The sequence below is a fragment of the Corylus avellana genome, chromosome 4, assembly GCF_965113065.1.
Source record: "Corylus avellana chromosome 4, dhCorAvel1.hap1.2, whole genome shotgun sequence".
Classification (NCBI taxonomy): Eukaryota; Viridiplantae; Streptophyta; class Magnoliopsida; order Fagales; family Betulaceae; genus Corylus; species Corylus avellana.
In genome coordinates this window covers 31302305-31323665 of record NC_142493.1, presented here as the reverse complement: position 1 = coordinate 31323665, position 21361 = coordinate 31302305, and the positions used below count along the sequence as shown (strand labels likewise).

At 34.3% G+C, this 21361-nt stretch overlaps 2 protein-coding genes across 14 annotated transcripts; both read left to right on the top strand.

The window, feature by feature from the left end:
- Positions 1–65: 65 nt before the first annotated feature.
- On the top strand, positions 66–7662 carry LOC132178934 (Asparagine synthase family protein). 2 transcript variants are annotated; one of them, XM_088515950.1, is made up of 14 exons: positions 66–234; positions 1109–1469; positions 1950–2128; positions 2232–2367; positions 2908–3186; positions 3345–3442; positions 3665–3779; positions 3969–4074; positions 4252–4345; positions 4752–4948; positions 5874–5973; positions 6065–6181; positions 6887–6943; positions 7391–7662. In XM_088515950.1, exons 1-14 carry the CDS (start codon positions 136–138, stop codon positions 7502–7504), a joined length of 2052 nt encoding a protein of 683 aa, XP_088372076.1. In that variant the 5' UTR covers positions 66–135; the 3' UTR covers positions 7505–7662. The 2 variants fall into 2 exon arrangements, with proteins under 2 accessions (XP_088372076.1, XP_059447503.2); XM_059591520.2 differs by having other exon boundaries at positions 78–234; positions 2908–3165.
- Positions 7663–9859: 2197 nt separating this feature from the next.
- CDC48B (cell division cycle 48B) lies at positions 9860–20782 on the top strand. 12 transcript variants are annotated; one of them, XM_059590059.2, is made up of 15 exons: positions 9860–10073; positions 10676–10743; positions 13285–13365; positions 14326–14606; positions 14704–14748; positions 15486–15541; positions 15697–15846; positions 16609–16716; positions 17333–17432; positions 18058–18342; positions 18421–18590; positions 19032–19160; positions 19909–19996; positions 20132–20209; positions 20293–20782. In XM_059590059.2, the coding sequence occupies exons 4-15, from the start codon at positions 14442–14444 to the stop codon at positions 20740–20742; spliced, it is 1824 nt and encodes a 607-aa protein (XP_059446042.2). In that variant the 5' UTR covers positions 9860–10073; positions 10676–10743; positions 13285–13365; positions 14326–14441; the 3' UTR covers positions 20743–20782. The 12 variants fall into 12 exon arrangements, with proteins under 12 accessions (XP_059446042.2, XP_059446043.2, XP_059446039.2 ...); XM_059590060.2 differs by having other exon boundaries at positions 13282–13365; XM_059590056.2 differs by having other exon boundaries at positions 13252–13365.
- Positions 20783–21361: the final 579 nt, after the last annotated feature.

Below are 21361 nucleotides of genomic sequence, written 5' to 3'. Positions count from 1 at the left end.
CTTCTTTAACTCAGCATATTTCTAATTTATATTATTAAAAATGAAAAACCCTGCTTCTCCTCAATGTCCTCATATAGGGTTTAGACTTTTGTGACGGACGACGACGGAGACGCAGAACGAGAGGGAGTGAAGGAGATGTGTGGAATAGCTGTGATTATCTCAGGCATTCGTATTGATGCAACATCTCTGCTTCTCGATTCCGTACCTCCAGCGTCCGCGTCCAAGGCCGAGCAAGTAAAAGTCATTCTTTACGCTTACCAATTCTTTTGTTTTCCTTCTTCTTATTTACTGATTGTTACCCGGACGTAAATTTACTTAGTGTGATTCTTGATTAGTGTGCATCCAATATTTCATTTATGCTTGCAAAACTAAAGTTTTCGCCTGGAAATTTGGTGTTTGCAATGTATGCTAAACTGGCTTCATAATTTAGGCTAGAGAAAAAGAAAAGAAGTCAAACATTTAATTGAGCAATCAGAAATATGCATCGGAATTCAGGTAGACTAGCGTTTTTCAATCGCGTCGTTTTATTGTTAATTATATGGTTTACTTATCAAAAAATTGGTGTAGAGTGGGTGTCATGCCTAGAAGGGCGGTGGAGTTTCTGGCTAGCTGGATAGGGCAGTTGGGAAGTAGGTGCATTCTAGAAGCTTGTTGTTCCTGCTAGTTCTTTATTTGGTTGCTAAGAAAGTTTTCAGTTCCGGAGATGAAAATTCAGTGATTATTTTTGTTTGGTTGCTTAGAAAATTTGGGAGAAGGGAATGAAAGTGAAAAATCATTGGCTATTAGGTAGTGCTTATACGAGACCAGACTTGTGAGGTATTATCTGGATATTATTTTTTCAGTTTTAGAGAAAGAAATGGAAGATTATTCGTCTTTCACATTTGGCATTGTTTTGTTCTAGATATTGTCTTAAATGAGTTAATGGTATGTTTTGGTTGCGTTTTGGTTAAGATCTCCCTCTCATAACCGCACTCGAAGGATCTTCTTGCTAGTTAAAATATGTTGTTTATTTAATTAATCAAGTTTTATTTGAACGTTTGATAGTGTGCAAATTGTTCTATAGTCCCTAGCTATTTGGAAAAGTGACTAATGTTTATTGGTACACCAGCTGCTATTCTCCATAGATGATCTTAAAGCAGCTCTACAGAGAAGGGGTCCTGATAGCTTGGGTAGCAAGAAGGTTTTCCTTTGTTCAAAGAATTCAGGCTCTGCCGTGGAGCGACAAATTATATCCTTTGTTGAGGAAGAAGAGGCAAAAGAAAGGGGCGAGTTGTATTTGCAACATCTTGAGAATAAAAATGATTGCTTATTTGATTCAAATGGACAAACACATGAGTTAGAAAATTGTTTTAGCATGCCCAAATTTGTGGCAGAACTTCACTTTATTGGTGCCACCTTACAGCTCAGGGGTGTTAATCCTATTGTTCAGCCCTTGATGGATATATCTGGGAATATTCTTGTATATAATGGTATGTTTACTTGTCTCTGCTTTGGTTAGAACAAAGGGCTTGTGTCCATCATGATTTGATTTTTGTCCTGCATAATGTTTCTTTTGATTTTTAGCCTAATTTTTCATTTGAGTCTTTGTTGGATATGGGTCCTGCTGGTGTGTCTTTTTGGTACCTTATATGCTAGCAGAACTATTTTATGTGGTCAAGTAATGGTTCATTTGACAGTTAATATTTGAATTTATTTATTTTTTGCGAATTTAATATCTTTTAAATTTTGTTTTTCAATAATATGTTTTTTCTTTAAGTGATGCGAGAAACTACATTTTTATCCCACAATTATCTCATAATGCTGAATGACGATATGTAGCTTTGTGAAATAGTTGTGAGATAAAAATGTGGTTTCTAGCATTACTCTTCTTCTTTTATTTTTGTGTAATTATTTAATAAGGTTGATATATTTAACTCAGAATCCTACTTTATGTTCTATCTACTTTGAAGGTGAAATATTTGGAGGAATTTACGTTAACGGTGATAGCAATGATACTGAAATTCTTATGCAAGCTCTGGGAAAGTGCTGCTTCTGCGAAAAAACATGCTCTTGTGATGAAAAAGGACAAAATTCTGTTCCAGATCTTCTTTCTACAATCAAGGGGCCATGGTCTGTGATCTACTGGCAGGTAACTTTGAGTGGTAAGTTTCTATTTGTGTTGATTAAATTTGTGGAATATGCCTCTTTTCGAGCATTTTATTTCTCAAGTTTTCCTAATATAATATTTATAGGAAAGTTCAAAGACCCTGTGGTTTGGTCGAGACGCATTTGGTAGGCGGAGCCTTCTTGTTCACTGGCCGACTTTGGAGGACAATCGGTTCTTGCTTTCTTCTGTATCACCAGTTTCTTCCACTGAGCAGAGTTCTGGTATATAATGCTCAGTACTCAGTAGAGCTTTACCCCTTTGGTTGTTCTGGTTCAACTTCTGCTGTGCAGTGGTTTGTAATAGTAATACAATGAGCTGAAGTTGATTTTCTTGCTCACGAGTAATTCTGAAATGATTTGTCAAGTAAATTGTGCATATTATTTTTCAAGAACATATTCTTCTTTTTCATTCTTCCATCTCTGTTCTTTTACTTTAGTTCTTTTCCTTGATCTTGAGACACCATGTAATAGGACATCTCTCCACGCAGTTCTCCTTATATTCCAAGCCATTTCCTTTCTGAAATTTTGTTCTCCATATCAGTCTCCTTGTCTTTATTAGTTCATATGTAAAGATTCCTTGTCTTTATTGGTCCTGTTATTACTGTTTTAAAATATCAATGGCCATGTACCCTGAAAAATAGTTCATTACTTAACTAGTATATTAGCCAACAAGTCACTTTCATTTTTGCTGTTCAGTTTTGTGAATTATTGACCCTTGATACCAGAAAGATTTTCATATGAAGTGATGTCAACGCACTGCAGGTTTTGAAGCTGAAAGTGGAATTAACAACCTCAATTTCTGGGAAGAGCTTCCATGTGGGGTATACGGCATATCATTTGATGCTCCAAAATTGGATGGGTTTCTGGTTGGTGAAGTCAGAAAACATGAATGGAGGAATGCCATACTGAGAGAATTGCTTGATTGGGAGAGAACTTCTGTTGGACCCAAACCTGAAGATTTATACTTTTCTCTTTCTAAGACTACTAGAGAGCAACATGATATTCATTCAGCCAGTTCAGGTATATTGCCGCCCAAATCAGGTGGATGTCATACCATTCTTTAGAAAGGCTACATGTACAATATATGAACGACTTCCATTTTGACTCATGAAGATGAAGCAGAATCTAACTGTAGTTCCTTTTCTTTTTTCTTTTTTTGGTAATGATGCTTTAAATGTGGTTTTATCTTGACTGTGCAGGGCCTTTTCAAGTTTCAATTTCAGAGCCAGCACAGACTGTGCTGGTTGCTTTAAGGGAATCTGTGATGCGGCGCACTTCACAGCATAGAATTTTTCAGGTGCAAGAGCTGATTGAACTGAATTTCAGTTGTACCCAGTTTCATTATATGGGGGTAGTGAGATATACATATATTTTTGCTTGTACACTTCATTGACGAGTAAAAAATTAGGGAATATTTTGCAACTTACTAACCTTGAGTAAGCTTAATTATTCCTCTTTTGGGTTTTTTTGATTTATCGATTTTTGTACTAATTGAATTATTTTGAGATGAAATGCATAGGCAGTTACCTGTGATATGAGACAAGGGGAACTTGCACCAGTGGCAGTTCTTTTCTCTGGTGGATTGGATTCTATGATACTTGCAGCATTACTGGATCAATGCCTTGATCCCAGCTGTAAGTGTTGCAGTGAAAGCTATGTTTACATTTTTTTCCCATCTAATGCTCTGTGTTATTTTTGTACATATCTCATTGGGCACCAATTTATTGGAGTTGAAACTGGAAAGCTAAGATAATCACATGTATTATAAAATCCTTCTGTCAAGCCTCTTGCTAAGATCATGTCCTATCAAATTTCATTGACAGATGAGATTGATCTACTTAATGTGAGCTTCGATGGTCAGTCTGCTCCCGATAGAATCTCTGCCAAGGCAGGAGTAAAGGAGTTGAGAAGAATTGCACCCTTGAGAAGGCATGGACTATGGCATTAAAATTTTATCTTGGTCTCTGGTTTCCCGTACTAAGAAGCTTTTTGTGTTATGGGTTGTATAAAGTACCACAGCTTTCACACCTGTCTTAATCTAACATCCTCTGTAATCATCTTGCCTTGTGCTATTTCTAACCAATTCAGATTATATTGGAAATGCAGGTGGAAACTTGTGGAGACTGATGCTGATTTATTGAAATTGGATTTTGAAACAAAGCACGTCATGTCACTAATAAATCCTGCAGATACTTACATGGTAGCCCATCGCTTTCTTTAGCCTAGTGCAGCTTGCATTGTTCTGTGATATGCCCTGCTTTTAGCGTCCAATGAATTACATAAATGATCATATATTCTTTTGTTGTTCTAACTGATACAAATCTCCTGATATCATGGGATAACATATACACATAATTATCTGATTGGCGTGCTTTTGATGTTCCTTTAGTGTAGGCTTAGGTCATAATCACCTTTAGATCTCATAAGGTACCTTATGTTCTTTGAACTTAATTTTGTCCTATAGTTGTTTTTTCCCATGAAATAACTAAATAACAGGGTAACTTGAATCGTTCCAGATCTCTCTTCTTTTGTCATTGATGCATGTTTGCAATTATGCTTTTCTGAATGTATGGTATATTATATCTCAAGTGAAATTGAAACTGCAGGACCTTAACATAGGAATAGCTTTATGGCTGGCTGCTAGCGGCAGTGGTTGGGTGTATGAAGGAAATAACAATAATAATGATGAGGATCTTGAACGTATTAAATACAAGTCCAAGGCCAGGATTGTCCTTGTTGGTTCTGGTGCTGATGAGCAATGTGCTGGCTATGGTAGGCACAGAACAAAATATAGACAGGAAAGGTATGCACTTATCTGGAATAAATTAGATGATCTTGTGAACTATTTTTTTTTTCATGTCTGTGCGGACATGTGATTGTTTGCTCAATTTCTATGATGTAAAGTAGCATTCGTTCTCTAATATCAGTGTGTTGACCAAATGAAGAATAAAACGTGAAAAGTAGCTTGCTGCTGCAGCTGGAATAACATCTGAAACAATGGAACTAGATGAGATTGTTTGAACAAAATTTAGTTGCTGAAAATCGTGAAAAGTGGCCCTTAACATCCTGACACCTTTATCGGAATTTGGGCCTCTGAGTTGAGGCTAGGCCTTTAAAACTTCCTTTGGTGCTGCCACTAATCCCTGTCAACTTTTAAGAAAATTACTTTATTAAGTATAGAGCAAAATAATCCCCTCAATTTGATAGCTAATTGTGACCAAATGAGGAGGCTGAAAAGAGTAACATGATTTGTGAATGCTGCTATTAAAATCCCTTGGCAAACTCAAAAACTGATTTTGGATCGAAGTCTTCCGCTATATTGTATTCAGCTTGTTTGGCTGTTTGTGTGTATGCTACTGCGATTCACTTCCTGCTGTTGCCTTTTAGTTATGGGCCAACTTCACAGTTACAGTAGGTCCGCATCTGCTGGAGTTGTATTCTTCTGTTGTATGGGTTAATACACATATTGGGGTGATAGGGTCTTCTGAAATTTATTGTTTTTATAAAGGAAACTTATCAGTGCTAAATTCATTTTGAGAGACACAGAATTACCCTCCTCTTGTGTATTAACATGTTAACAACTGATATTTCTCCTGTTTAGAGTAACAGTGATTTGATTTAATTCATCGAATGTAGTGACCTATAACTATACAAAGCTTTTGGTAAATTGTGGAGTGATACAAGTTTGTTGTGCCTACTCATTCTGGTGGTCTCATATGCTGTATCAGTTGGCTTGGTCTACATGAGGAAATGAAACTGGACATGCTGAGAATTTGGAAGAGAAATCTAGGAAGAGATGATAGATGTATTGCTGATAACGGGAAAGAGGTATACCTAAAATCGTAGATGAAGATTATTCATTATGTCATTGACTCGTCTCATTTGGTAAGCATCTAATTCTTCCCTTTTTTCCCCAAAGGCTAGATTCCCTTTCTTGGATGAAGATGTTATAAGGACTTTGCTTAATATTCCTTTGTGGGAGGTTGCCAACCTTGATCAACCTAGTGGAACCGGTGACAAGAAGATTCTAAGAGAGGTCAGTGCCATATCTTTTGTTAAGTTTACATTCTCTGTCATACCCTAATATATGAAAGATGAGATAGAAACAGATATAAGGTTTTGTATGTGTTTTTTAAAGTATTTTCTGTAACATCTGAGAATGTGCCAGCATATGTGCATGCTTTTGTAAGAGTGTCTTTACAATAAATTGGTCAAGTGAATCACAGTTTATTTACTGCCCATTATAGTGCCACAAACTATCTTGTGCATGGTTATTTTCCCTGATAGTTGAACTGTCAAGCTAACCATGTGGATGATATAAAATTCTGTTGGGAAAAAGTGGATGCTATGACAGGGCATCTGAAGTGGAGGGAACCCGAGAATGTTAAGTGAAGTTAGTTGTAACATTCTTATCTAATCTAGATTGACGGTTCATTAGATTCACTCCCTGTCTCATCATCTTGCTATGTTCATATAATGCTGCCATACAGTTTTTCCTCAAAATGATTTCTGTCCTTTATTCGGGTTTGGTCTATGTTGATATCTCTTTTGCTGCTAATATGAAAGTTTGCTTTCAAGCTTGAGTGGGGATTTCAAATTTTACCGCAAAATGTTACCTTATATGTACATATTTGGTTTTGAACTTTGTTATTAGATCAATGTCTCTCAGGTCAAGTTTCCTATTTCTTGTGGTGAATCCTGGCTAGATATTAAATTGTTTGTGCATTATGTTTGTTGAAAGGTTGCACAATTGCTTGGTTTATATGAAGCAGCAGTTCTGCCTAAAAGAGCAATTCAGGTATGTATCCTTTCATAGTAATTTTGTTGATCTTGAACACCTAGTTTGAATGTTATGACATTCAGTGCACGTATTCCTATGCTTTAGTTTTAGGCAGAACTTGGTATTTTGCTTTCTTTCTCCTTTTCTTGGTAGATAATAATATCACTTCCTATGGGGATGCCATGTAATTGTGTATATAGAGCTGTCAACTTATCTGTTTATACTATAATCAGCATAGTATCTATTTGAACTACGATAAAATCACATAACATCAATTTGACTGGTTTTCCAGTATTAAAAACTCAGATGCAACTAAATAAGAAAAAAGCAATTAGAGTTGATCTCATTGCAATGTCAGTTACCTATGATGAATTTACAAGTCAGCTTTATCTGGAAGAAGGTTCTGTTTGCTAACCACTATTTGATTATTAACAGATTTAATCTTTCTGATTCATTCTGGTGCAGTTTGGTTCAAGAATTGCAAGGGAATCAAATCGGAAGAACTTTGGTAGTAACCGCGCAGCGAATCAGGCATCTGCAGGAAGTGCAGTAATTCACATGCCACCTAACATGACTTGATTTATTTGAACCAGAGAAAATCATAATTCCATCTTTACTACTCAAAAGTATCGGCTTCAATAATACTCTCGATTATGCCTACTGTAATATTACTACTCTATAAATTTAATTAAGGCGACAAAATTTTGTTTTTAGAATGCTAAAAACTTTTGCTAGCACATTCTGAGTATTTAAGATCATTGTACTAAGTTTCAAAATAATTTTAAATGCTATGATTTTTCGTTCCATTTTCATTTGAAGGAGTGTTTTGTGACTTTGCATGTTTTATTTTCATTTTCCTTATGAAAATATGAACGTGTCAAATTTTTTAAACAAATTTTAAAGCATCCAAGATTCCAAATCAAACATGGATCTCAATCAACATATTTCAGTTTTAATATATATATATATATATATATATATATATATATATAACAATGCACTTTACAATAATTTATTTTCAAGAAAATTACTTTGTCCAAATGTGTTATTTTTGGAGAGTAGAGTTACCAAAAACTAAATGAGTTTTACTTCCAACTTGATTTTTATTTTTATTATTATTATTTTAAGAAGAATGCTAGCACTCACAAGTGCATACTTTCTGATGTGGCAATGAGAATTACCATTGAGTTTTGGACGGATTACAATTGAATTTTGAATCTAATGGTAATTTTCACCAACATGTTAAGGAGTATGCACTTAAAACATCATGTAGCATTTCTCTTTTTATAAAGACCTCTTATGATGTAGAGTAAGATTACTTTTCACTCATGTCACACCGACTAACATGATGTTTAAATGGCTTATCATGTTTTCAAATCATAAGCAAGGGGATGCTGTATGCGTTTTTTAAAACGCACGATTTTAAATGTTAAATTACAATTTAAAGACCAAACTACGATATTATCAAACACTTAATTACGTTTTTAAAAATCATGTTTATACTCGCACATTTTGAAATCATAAAGCTAAACGGATCTTAAGTCACTTAAAACACTTCATGACAGTCGGTGTGACATAAATGTGATAAATATGTGTAAATAATAGCATTACTCTAAGATGCATATGTTTTTCTAAGAGATATTATTTTGTGAATTTCTAAATTGCATCAAAAGTACTGCCAGCCTTCAATTTGGTCAATGTGGTACCATATATTTGGTTAAATGCAACAAAATAAAATTGTAATTGTAAAATCGATTAACTCTATTTATTTTGTTCCCTCAAATATAATACAAATTGAAGACCATCATTGAAATATTAATTATGCTTCTTATGTTTCATTAGTATTTGTACCATGGAGTGTTTAAAAAAAAAATTGTACCATGGAGGTTTTTGATCACGGTCAAGATGAATAGGAAAAATAATATAAATTGCCCTCTAAAATTGACATCTAATATATATATATATATATATATATATATATAATAGGGGAGTTTTTTTGGAGAAGAAGCTAAGAGCCTGACATGTGGCGTTATATTTTGCTGACAGGTATTTATTTTAAATGAAACTGTGCGTTTAAATTTATAAATCAAAACACACGTTTTGAAGCCATGTCATAACTAAAATGCTCGATAACATCTCTTCATCGAGTCCTGCTATCAGGCTGCCAAGAGTCAGACAGGTATCTGCTAAAGTCTGATGTGGCTTTATTAAAAAAAAAAAAAAATTGTAGAAAAATCTCTCTTTTCCTAGTCCTGCTAGATTTTGTTTTGTTTTTTTTTTTGTTTTTTGTTTTTGTTAAATTTGTATAAGTTAATATTTAATTTCTAATGCCTAAAAATTTATTTTTTGATTTAAAACTAAAACGTATGGGTGGAAGATTAAACCTTTAGGGACGGTATCACTTAAAAAAGGAATTTTATTATCCTAAATTTAGTACTAATACCTCAAATTTGAATTTTCCTTTAATATATTTCTTCTCAAATTAAAAAAGAAAAAAAAAAAAGAAAGAAAGAAGGGATTAAATACCTAATACCCATGGGATTTAGAAACTTTATTTTTACCCCATGGGGTTTTGATAAAGGACCAACTTCGTCCATCCGTTAGTTGACCGTTAAGACTGACACGTGACACCTAATTAATTAATTAATTTTTTTTAAAATAAAAAAAAATTAAATAGGTGCCACATGTCAACATCTGATTGGTTCATGTGTCAGTCTTAACGGTCAACTAACGGACAACTAACGGTCAACTAACGGATGAACTAAGTTGGTCCTTTATCAAAACCCCAAGAGGGTTTTGTGATAAAAATTAAACCTAGGGAGTAAAAATAAAATTCCTAAATCTTAGGGATATTAGGTATTTAACAAAAAAAAAAAAGAAAAAAAAAAAAAGAAAAGAAGTTATGTTGACGCTTGAGGCAGCCGAAAATCTCAACTCCTCTTCATCAGGTTTTCTTCGTATCCTTTGGCCTTTTTATCAAACTGCTCAACCGCCGTCAAAAACTGCATACTACATATAACCATTTCTAAACGTTATTGGGTTGAATCACTCTTTTCAAGTACACTAAACTAAACCCGTGTTTTGTCTCGATTGCCCATTGTCTTTCTCTCTCCCTCTCTCTAATTCTCAGGCCCTTAATCTCTGAGAGGTAAGTCAGTGTTTCTTCTCATCATTTGCATTTAATCACCAAGAGAAGAAATCATCAGGCTTCGTAAAAATCTGAATGCCAAAAAGTCAATTTATAGTTTCAGTGATTGCGTGAACCCTAGATCTTTTGTGATGTAGTGGAAGAAACCCAATTTACTGTTGTTTTTCTTTGTGGTGTTTTTGGTTTAGATGGTCGGGGGTGGATTTTTTTTGATGATTTTGGAGTACCCAGTAATTTTTCAAATACAAGAACAGTCAAAGCCATCAAAAATTGCAAACTATATATAACCCTTTCTAAACGGTACTAGATTACTTTTCCCTGGCCTTCTTCGAATCTACCTTTAGATTTGTCAAACCTCGAATCTGCAAACATCCTCCTCTAAAACTCCATTTCCTCTAAGTAAGTTTAATGTGTTTTAGAATTATTTTAAAATAGTGTTTATTATGCTTCTGTCTTTATAAAAATATCCAGTTCTCAACCTTTAAAACTCTGCGCCGTTTGTGTCTCATCGTATGTTTTAGATTTCTTTTTGTTTTTTTTCTGAAATTTACTTAATAAGTTTTGGTCTGAAGATGACTTTAGCCATTGGGATCTTTCTGCAGTTTTGACATGGGTAATCCGGTTCGTGGATCCAAGCGCGGTGGATGGACTGCTTGCTCCTTTATTGTTGGTAATCTAATTTCTCTGTGCCTCCTTCTCTGTCTCTCAAAAGCTGAATGTCCATCCAGCCTTAAGGATTTGGTTACCCACAACCCACTTGATTTGTGTATCCCTTTTAGGATCATACACGTGTTGGGCTCCTCGAAACTTTAAGTAGTAACAATTAGATTAGATTAATTCCTTAATAATGTTTTATAATCACTATGCAAATGTTTCAATGAAAATTTTTATTTAGTTCCCTCTTTTTTAAATTTTTTTTATTAAGCATTCATTTCATACTGTTGTGCGTGTAGTATTTTTTTTAATAGATTTTCTTGGTTATGTAATTATACTCTTTACTATTGCATTCTTTGATCATACTCTTTAGTTAAAAGAATTACACAACAAAATTATACATAGTATCATGTAGTTCAGCAAATTCAGGAAATGCACTCCTACTTTAATGTGAATCACATATTTTAGGGCTTTTCCTGTGTTATGGTTTATGTTTTTTAGTTGGTTTACACATAACTAAGTCAACAGTTATGTTAGTAGTGGGCTGTCAGTTATTTACTTTGTGATTGTGTCTCATGTAAATGAGTATCCAAAAAATTATATCAAGTGTTTTACATCTCCTAGCCGTGAGTTAGAGAGAGTGGAGGGATTGGCCCTTGAAATGCCAAATTGTTACTTTTATTCTCAAATTATATCAAGTGTTCATAGGCCTGAGGAAATGAAGAATTTTGATATGAGGGTAGGTGGCTAGCGGTTAATTCTCTGAGCAACTTGAATACAAAAGGGTCCGACTTTAATTGAAAGTTGTAATTGATGTAATTTTGTTCATTTGATTGTAATAAGGTTTTTTAGGATAACCAGCCAAAGCAATGTTTGCTGATTTGGATTTTTATTTATTTTTTATTTTTTATGTTTAGGTTAAGCTTCTAAGATTAATTTTACATTTAAGAACTTCTTTTCTTTATGGGATACTCTATTTGGAATTTGAGAAAATGTAGATAAATATAGAATGTGAATAGGGTATGCAATTTGATCTTAGCGTTCATATTTAGCTGCTTACAACATTTCAATTTTTTTATACTATTTTCAGTTCTGCTTCTGAAAACACTGAATGCTGCTATAAAACTTCTTTGATGGCTTTGTCCGTTAAAACGGACCTAACAAATGAGTTTTCATTTTGTTTGATAACAATTGTCTCTTCCTACTATTAATTCCCCTTAACCACAAACCAGTCGCTTTTATATGGTACATAATTTTGGCATAAGAAAAAGTGTTCTAGAGGGAAATGAAATTTAATTGGAATTATTAGTATTTTTCTAAGAAGTAAAAAGTTAAAACAAAAAATGCTCAATTTTTCAAACCAAGTGTAGAATGATATTTTTCTTTTGCTTATGCATGATTCAAGAATAAAGTTTTCTCTCTTTGAAAGTATCTTAAATAAAGTTATTTTGGGAAGGCAAAGATGAGGGCATGGACAAAATCAAACCATGATCTTTTTGTTATTGTTGTATTATAACAGTTTTTTTGCATACCTTTTAATTTGGATTATTAGTTTCAATATGTGATTCCTTTTAATTTTTAAATTTTGTATATATATTCTTTTATGGATAAAGTCTACATACCTCTCAAATTACCATCTAATTGACAATGCGTCCCAAACTTTCAATTGTAACAATGTCCTCCTAAACTACAAAAACATTGTCAATATCCCTCAATGCTAGCAAAAAGATAAAAATGCCCATATAAATTTATCAATAAGACAAAAATACCTCTATAAATTTAAAAATAATAATAAATAATATTTTTAATTTTTAATTTTTTTAAAAAACGAAAATTTTAATTTAAAAAACAAGAATTTTTTTTTTAACTAAAATTTTTATTTTTCTAAACAAAAATTTTTAATTTTTCCTACTTGATTTTTTTTTTCTTCCTGTCATTTATGCATCCACTAATTATTATTATTTTTTCCTTTTTAAAAACAACCCGTGCATTGCACAGGTTTCAAACTCGTTTATTTAGCATGAGAAATACATATTTTTTAAATATATTAAAATGACACATGTTGCTTTTTAAGACTGTTTGTAAGAGTTTTTAATTTGTAGGAAATTTATGTCCAAAATAAATTAGAAAAAAAAGGGGGAAAATGCAAAATTAGCCCCTGTAGTTTACTTGATTTACAATTTATTCCCTATGATATCAAAACGAACTCAGAGCCGAGGTCACTGTGATATGCAAAAAAAATAATTTAGTTCTTGCAGTTAAATTTCATTAATTGATTTAACGAATTCCGTTAGTGTGCCACGTCACATTCAATAAAAGTATGACGTATGCTATATTTTATTTATAACTTTTAAAAAGCATACTTGAATTTTCCATGTCATATTATTATGCTAACTAATATTTCCACCTCAGATTTACTCCACGTCAAACACAAGTAAAATATTTAAAAAAAAAACCTAATTCTACCAAATTATTGATAGGAGCACCGCCATCTTCTTTTTCTTCTTCACGTCGTGTTCTTCAGCATCTTCACCCAAGTTTGTGCCTCCACTAGCAGGCGTGGAAGGAAAATCGTGACTCCGCCCCATACTGCTTGTTCGTGTTCATAGCACCGCCACTTCAAGTCACTTTGACGGCGGTAAGCAAGAAACCTTTTCGACTATGGTGAAATTTACCTTCCATGCCGTCGATTCATCTTCAAATCGTTTGTGTTTGTATTTCTGTTAAATGAAAATTCATCTTAAATCGTGGGTTTACCTTTTGATCTCTCAATGAAATTTTTAGGTTTGAATTTTTTCTGCCATTGTTTATACCTTTTGCTTTTAGGTTGAGATTAGAGGAAAATAAAGAAGACGATGAAAATTGACAGAGATGCCCTTTTATAAACGCACCGTTTAATTAAGTTTTAGTGTTTGACTGTTTTTGTACCATAGGTCCACATGCACGCCAGCTAACTACTTCTTTTTCTTTTCTTTTTTTAACTGCACGCTAGCCATCTTAAGCCTACCGTTTTGTAACTTTGTTGTTTAGCTCTTTTATCAATAAACAAGGAAATCACTTTTTTTAATCCCACTATCTCCGACCTGCGTTGTACACAATAAAACATTGACAGAATTAGTGAATTCTTTTCAATAGAGTTTGGGTTAGAAAATTTTTTATGTCTCTTTGCCTTCGTCTTTGTCTCTGTCAAGCAACAGAAATTTTTTTTTTCTCCGTCTCTGTCTCTGTACTTCTCTCTTGAAAGTTGCCAAGAAAAAGAGGAATTTCAACAGAGGAGAAGAGCATATGAAAAAAAGGAAGACAGGTAAAGGTGAAAAATTGAACCGTTTGCTCATTTTCCAGGTAAAGGTGTATGTTTTGGGTTTTATGCTAAGGGTGTGTTTGGTGGCTCGTAAATAATTACTTTCTCTAAGTGGGTACTTGACATATTTATAATAATGTTGGTAAACATTGAATTTCTACATGTCATATTATAGTATTTACATACGTAGAATGTGCAGAGAGCCCTGAAGCTCTGGGGTGATTAATATCCCTATTTGATTAAACATTGATACTATTTTATTAATTGATCTCTATTATTTTGTATATATATATGCAGGTTATAGCCTAGTGACAATAATACCCTGACTCCATACTCCATATTCCTCAGCGGCTCCAAAAATCTAAAAAATCCCGCATAGTCTCTCTCTGTCTGCGAGCGCACTTGCTGCTCACATGGAAAGCCATGGAAGCACCAGCAGCAATAACGACAACAACAGCAAGAAGCAGTGGAGAGCAGAGGAAGCGATTGCCGGGAACGCTGAAGCTCTCCAGGCTCTTAGAGAGCTCATAACTTTCCCTCTCTACTACTCTTGCGAAGCTCAAAAACTCGGTCTTAAAGTAACAACACTAGCTCTACCTTTGAGTGTAATTCGTGGTTATCTTTAGGTTCTGGCTTTACTTTTCTGTGCTAATTGGTTTTTGGGTTTGCTTCCAGTGGCCTCGAGGTTTGCTCCTGTACGGTCCACCGGGCACGGGAAAGGTATTTGTTTCTTCTTCAATGGCCTGTTAAATCGAGACCCTTAAATATGTTCCAGTGTAAATTGGACTTCCATTTAATTTACCCAAAGAAAAGAAAAAGGGTGTGTTTATGCGAATCTGTATTTTGCAGTGAAGTTTGAGCAATGTTTTCATCCTGTTTGCCATTTGAATCTTGATAAATGAATTTGCTTCCTCAAAAACTTTTATGTTTAAGAAAACGGAGTCCTATGGAGAACATGTATGTGTATTTTTTATGTTGAAGTAAATGCAGTATTAGGAAAGAAACATTTCTGCTTTCGATGAACTGTTGAAGTATTGGTAAAGTGACATTGGGTATTGGTTCATGCAAATGTTGAGAATTCTTGTTGAGTAACGGAAGCTGGTTAGTCCTTGAAAATGCCAGTTAAAATTTTGTTGGTTATGTTTGGTTCTCAGAAAGTAAAGGAGAAACTAAAAACGAAGTGAAAGTTTGTGCTAAAATTTTTTTGAGTTAATTTTCAATCAACCAAATGGAGGGTTATTCTATGCAGGGAATGGTAAGGATAGGGTTTATAACTGATTCCATGTTCTGAATTCAGATTCTCTGATTGCCTGCATGATATGTCTGTCTGGGTTGGTCAGTTTGCTTCAAGTGGTCTGAGTAGCTTATAGTTGGTGATGAGACAATGTCTTGGTTTGGCATGTTTGTAGTTGAAGTAATAGAGTTGATTGCTAATTTTTAATTTTCTTATATCCTAGACAAGCTTGGTACGGGCAGTTGTTCAGGAATGTGGTGCTCATTTAACCATTATCAGGTACTGCATTATCACCTCGTTGCGGTGTTGTTGCTTTGATTTTACAATCATTTCAGTATTCTTTAACTATTATACGCTTATAATTTTACATCATTAAGGTTTTTTATTTGTTTCATCATTTTGTGAATAATTTTATTTGTGGGTATTTTCTGCAGTCCACATTCTGTCCATAAAGCACATGCTGGAGAAAGTGAGAGTGTCTTGCGGGATGCCTTTTCAAAGGCATCATCCCATGCAATGATGGGCAAGCCATCAGTTATCTTTATTGATGAAATAGATGCACTTTGTCCTCGTCGTGATTCCAGGTGTGGAGATGATGTTAAAGTGTACTTTGATAAATATTTACCTCATCCTTAAATCCCATGACTTCATGAAACTGTGCTTTCTATTAATATTCGGGGTAAAAAAGTAACTACTATGTAGGAATTGAGATACACTTATCAAAAAAACTTTTTACTTATCAAAAAAGGAATTGAGATATTCGAAGGTGCTCTAAGGACAGGAGGGCTCTTTATTTATTTTTCTCTTTGGGTTGGGGTGTATGGTGTGAGATGGGTTGAGGTGGGCACATATATGGTGTTTGGGAGAGTTGCAACTCAGGTCTTTTGGAGTCAGAATTAATTTTTCTAATTATTATAGTTCCTTTATGCTCTAGTCAAAGAAGTGGTCTTGTGGTCCTGTGAGTTTCAAATCATGGTAATTGAATTGTGGATGGTGTTGATCATGAGCCAAGAGATCAACTGATGTTTTCTTTTTTTGACAGTGGAGTTAATCCAACTACTTTTGATGTAATGTTGATTATCTTTCTTGTGGCTAAAATCTCAAGCTTGTATGATCCCTATTTGCTTTGCAATACTTATCTTTTTTACCGTTGTGTGTGTGCACATGTACATCGACATTTTATGCACATTGCAGAGATAATGTCATATGGTATATTTATTGTTGATCTATATATATATACTTATCAAAAAAAAAAAAAAAATTGTTGATCTATGAGGTTTTGTGAAACATGCCATCTAGCTGAATTGTGAAAATGTGACAATCAATAAGTTATGTTTCAAATGCAGAAGGGAGCAAGATGTTCGTGTAGCCTCGCAACTCTTTACACTAATGGACTCCAATATACCTTCCTCAACTTCTGCAACACAAGTTGTTGTAGTTGCATCCACTAACAGGTTATTGTCTCCCTCATATCTGTAGAGTTTCTTCAGTTCTATTTTCCTACGTACGAAACTTGACTATTACATATCTATGAGTTTTTTCCTAAAGAGTTATTTTTTCTAATATATAGTATAATATGGTGTTAACTTATAGAATATACCTGGACTTTTTTGAAATATATGACCACAGTTTGCCATATCACATTTTGTGTAGCTTTCTAGCTGGAGTTAAAGTCAATTTTGGGATTTTTTTTTTTTCCTGATCTATCTTGATTTTGGGAGTCACTCAAATTGAACGGCATGGAAATTTTTAGATGTATATTACTCTCCATGCTATGTAAAAGCTTATTTCAGTATCTAAGGCTTATTGAGGGTTATGAGCTGTTATTTTGTTGTGGTTCAAATTTCCTATGATTTCTTATAAATTTCATATGAACACCATCCTAAATACCTAGCCAAACTTCTACTGAACTTGTGGCTATTCAATTGTTAATGGCGGCATTAATGAGCTCTACTATAGGTTCAATATCATGTAATTTCCAGTTCTTTTCAATATTTAATTCAATTTGAATTTTGTACTCTTTGTCTAAAACTTTGGATGTGCTTTTAATATCTGTTTCTATGTACAAAGAGTGGACGCAATTGACCCTGCACTTAGAAGATCAGGGCGTTTTGATGCTGAAATTGAAGTTACTACGCCTACGGAGGAGGAGCGCTATCAAATTCTCAAGGTAAACATGAATCTGTTAAATTTGTGAGCTATCCCCACAGTTCATTGTTCAGCAACACCCATCAGCCTCTTAAACTGCTGTCAATAGCGTTTGAGATTAAATTTAATTTTTGGACAATGTCAGAAAATATTCAGGAAGTGATTAAATTCACTATTTTTCATCAGCTTAAACTTTGGGAAGTGATTTATCATGCAATCAGAGTATTGGTCCGTAGTTTAATCTTGACTCCATACTTTACCTCATATTTTAGTTAAATATTTCATTTATTGGATCTCACTTATTTTAAGGGAGTTTGAACCCCACTCGTGAGCGGTGCGTTAAAAAGTATTGAATTAAATTTGCTATTTCCTATCAAATTAAGTTTTTGGGACAACTAGGTTAAAATATATTTTGGTATGCTCAATTTAGGTTTGCTTTCAATTTGGCCTGTTTTATTCTAATTTAAGCAATCTTAACCATGAATTTCAGTGTTTCATTTACCAATATGGCATTGTTTTGACAGTCATGTGCAGCCAAAATGAGTTTTAGCCCTAGTTGTTTTAGCTAGTTTAATTGAATATTTGATAGGTAATCGCACAATTATTTGCTTAAGGGTAAAAAATAATTTATGTTAATTACTCTTCAGCTCTACACGAAGAAGGTTCCTTTGGATCCCAATGTTGACTTACGGGCTATAGCCGCGTCTTGCAATGGCTATGTTGGGGCTGATTTGGAAGCTTTATGTCGTGAGGCTACCATGTTTGCAGTTAGAAGGTCTTCCGATACGAAAGAAAATGCTGCTGTGATCAGCTTAACAGTGGAAGACTGGAAACATGCTAGATCCATTGTTGGGCCCAGCATAACAAGAGGTGTTACTGTGGAAATCCCAAAGGTGACTTGGGAAGATATTGGAGGATTAAAAGATTTGAAGGTTTGTACTATAGAATTCACATTTTGCATTGAAGGTTTGATGGAATTTTTAAGGATATCTTTCTTTATTCATGGGCAGAAAAAGCTCCAGCAAGCTGTCGAGTGGCCTATTAAACATTCTGCTGCATTTTCGAGGCTGGGAATATCTCCAGTACGTGGAATTCTTCTGCATGGGCCTCCAGGATGTTCAAAAACCACCCTTGCTAAAGCTGCAGCTCATGCCGCCCAAGCTTCTTTTTTTTCCTTGAGGTTCGAACTTTTTCATATTCACAACAAGGGATATGTAGACTTAGCAGGAGTATTTTATTATAATTAGAAAATAGATGGTAGTTTTTTTGGAAGGCCGTAGGGGCTGCTGGGATGCTGCATTTTGTTGGTTGCTATAATATGCTTAGGGTTGAAGCCCACCTGTTATATGACTCACCTAGACTAAAAAGCCCTCGAGACTGAAAGCTTCAATTTTAACCACTTGTTTCTAAATCAAAGTGGTAGACAAAACAAATGTGTAACATCGCAAAACAATCTTGGGATTAGTAAATGGGCTAGTCAATGAGCTGCATCCTCTGGGAAGATTTGGGATAGAAAACAGTGGCCCAAGGAGACCAAAACAATAACCAACTAAGAGGGTATGCCTTGAAAATTTCGAATTTTAGAGTTGTATGCCTTGAAAATTCATAAAGTATGAATCAGTGGTGCAGAAATGTATTCGATGTATGTTGGAGAGGGAGAAGCTTTGTTGCGGAATACATTTCAGAGAGCTCGCCTTGCAGCACCAAGCATAATATTTTTTGACGAGGCTGATGTTGTTGCTGCCAAACGGTTAGTGTGCAATATTTATTCAATCAGGTTTTGTGTGTGTGCGCGCGTGGGCACGGGCAGGTGGGCACCCGTGTGTGTGCACGCTTGCCCGTGTTTCATCCTCATTTTTTTTATTGGTACTGTATTTCATCCTCATACATACGTCATTTGACTTTTTCTATTTATGAATTTACTATTCCAAAATTTAAAGTTATGAAATGTTTCATTCTAAAGGTATGGTCTATGCATTTCAAACATTGAGAGCATGTAATCACGTTGGTTGCTTGTCTACCAACAACCCCTGTGATTCAAGGACACCACATATTATATCTTTTTGCCGGTATGCATGTATGTGCTGTTCTGGAAACTCAAAATGGTGGCTTGGTGAAGTGGAACCTGAACAATCAAGTGGTTGAAAAATATCAGGAGGTCCAAATAGTTCCAAAACCAGGTCTTCTGCTTATAATCATGAACCATTTTTTACCATATTTCTGTCTAGCCTGGCCTTGCAGGATTAAGTATGATGTCAAAGGGCTATTTTCTTTGTTAATCAACTGGCCTTATAGTGCTTTTAACCTTAATGTGGTTTCATTTGTTTTCTCCCAGAGGTGGTGTAAGTGTTCAATGTTGCGAGTATGATTGTTTTAATTATAATCCTGTTAAGAATTTTCACTAATGATTCAAATCTGTTTTTAGATGGGATCCAAACACTCAATTAATGAACTTTTTTCTTTTTTTGTCTTTATTTATGTTTACTTTTTAATTGCAGAGGGGGGAGTTCAAGCAACAGCACTACAGTAGGGGAGAGGCTTCTGTCTACTCTACTTACTGAAATGGATGGTTTGGAAGAAGCTAAAGTAAGCATTAGATCCCATTAATGATTTTATTTTCCAGTTATATGAAAAAATTCTGTATGATAAAATGGTGAGAACTTCTAGCTTCTTCCCATGATTGAAGTTTATGCTCATTTGTTCATTTATTTTCTTTTGAAGGGAATTCTTGTTTTAGCTGCTACAAATCGTCCTCATGCAATTGATGTTGCACTTATGCGCCCTGGACGCTTTGATCTGGTAAGAGATTTTGTTCACCGTGTCCATTTTCATAGAGAGAAATATAGTCGTCAAGACTTTTGTGAGATTTTATGAAATTGTAGGTGCTATATGTACCGCCACCCGATCTTGAAGCTCGCTGCGAGATACTTCATGTACATACACGTAACATGAAAATAGATGATGATGTTGATCTCAGAAGAATAGCAGAAGATACTGACCTTTTCACTGGGGCTGAACTGGAAGGCCTGTGTAGCGAAGCTGGCATTGTAGCTTTGAGGGAAAGCATTGATGCCACTGTTGTCTCTGACCGTCATTTCGAGACAGTAAAGGCTTCTTTAAAACCGGCATTAACAAGGGCAGAAATTGATTCATATTCTTCGTTTATGAAGACCCCATCTAGTGTCAAGGATCACAGCAAGCACAAAAAAGAATTATTGGGTCCATTATTTTCTGTTAAAATTGGAGTTGTAAGCTTTATTTTACTTGCTGCTGCTGCTAAATATTTTTTCGTAAGTACAGATCAAAACCAACATGAACTAGCTACTACCTGAAGTATGCTATATTGTTATGATTAGTTTTTTTTTCTCCCCATCTCCATAATTTAATGACACTACCATGAGCTTGTTTTTTAAGAGAAAATTACACTTTATTCCCCCAAAGTTTAGGGTGATTTTTAATTCAACCTCTAATATTTCAATTTTTGCAATGCCCCCTCTCCCCCTACAAATTTGTAATTTTTTTTTCTATTTGATTAATGTTATCCTTAAATTCTCATATTATCCATAATTTTTTAATTTTTTTATATATAAAAAAAAATTGAGATGCAAAAATGGCTAGATGGCCGAAGGAGTGGCTCTTGTCATTCTGAATTTTTCTTCTTTTTTTCTTTTTTTACATTTTTTTATATAAAAAAAAAATAGGGGTAATATGAAAATTTTGAGATAACATTAGTCGAATTAAAAAAAAAAAAGAAAGCAAATTTAAAGGTACATTGCAAAAATTAAAACATTAGAGGTCGAATTGAAAAACTTTTCATAATTTTTATTCACTACTTTTCGTTGAGGGTGGTGAATATATTCTAACAGAGTAACAGGTTTAAGCGTTGAAAAAAAAAAATTACAGCATATTTAACTATTTTTTCAACTGTTGATATCTAATTTCACTGTCCTA

Bases quoted from the DNA above. Each gene is read 5' to 3' on its own strand.
- LOC132178934 (XM_088515950.1), top strand. From the start codon at position 136: ATGTGTGGAATAGCTGTGATTATCTCAGGCATTCGTATTGATGCAACA. The intron at 3,187-3,344 runs GTGGATGTCATA...TTGACTGTGCAG, and splicing joins TATATTGCCGCCCAAATCAG to GGCCTTTTCAAGTTTCAATT. The intron at 5,974-6,064 runs GTATACCTAAAA...TTTTCCCCAAAG, and splicing joins TTGCTGATAACGGGAAAGAG to GCTAGATTCCCTTTCTTGGA.
- CDC48B (XM_059590057.2), top strand. From the start codon at position 14,442: ATGGAAAGCCATGGAAGCACCAGCAGCAATAACGACAACAACAGCAAG. The intron at 15,542-15,696 runs GTACTGCATTAT...TATTTTCTGCAG, and splicing joins GCTCATTTAACCATTATCAG to TCCACATTCTGTCCATAAAG. The intron at 19,997-20,131 runs GTAAGCATTAGA...TTTCTTTTGAAG, and splicing joins ATGGTTTGGAAGAAGCTAAA to GGAATTCTTGTTTTAGCTGC.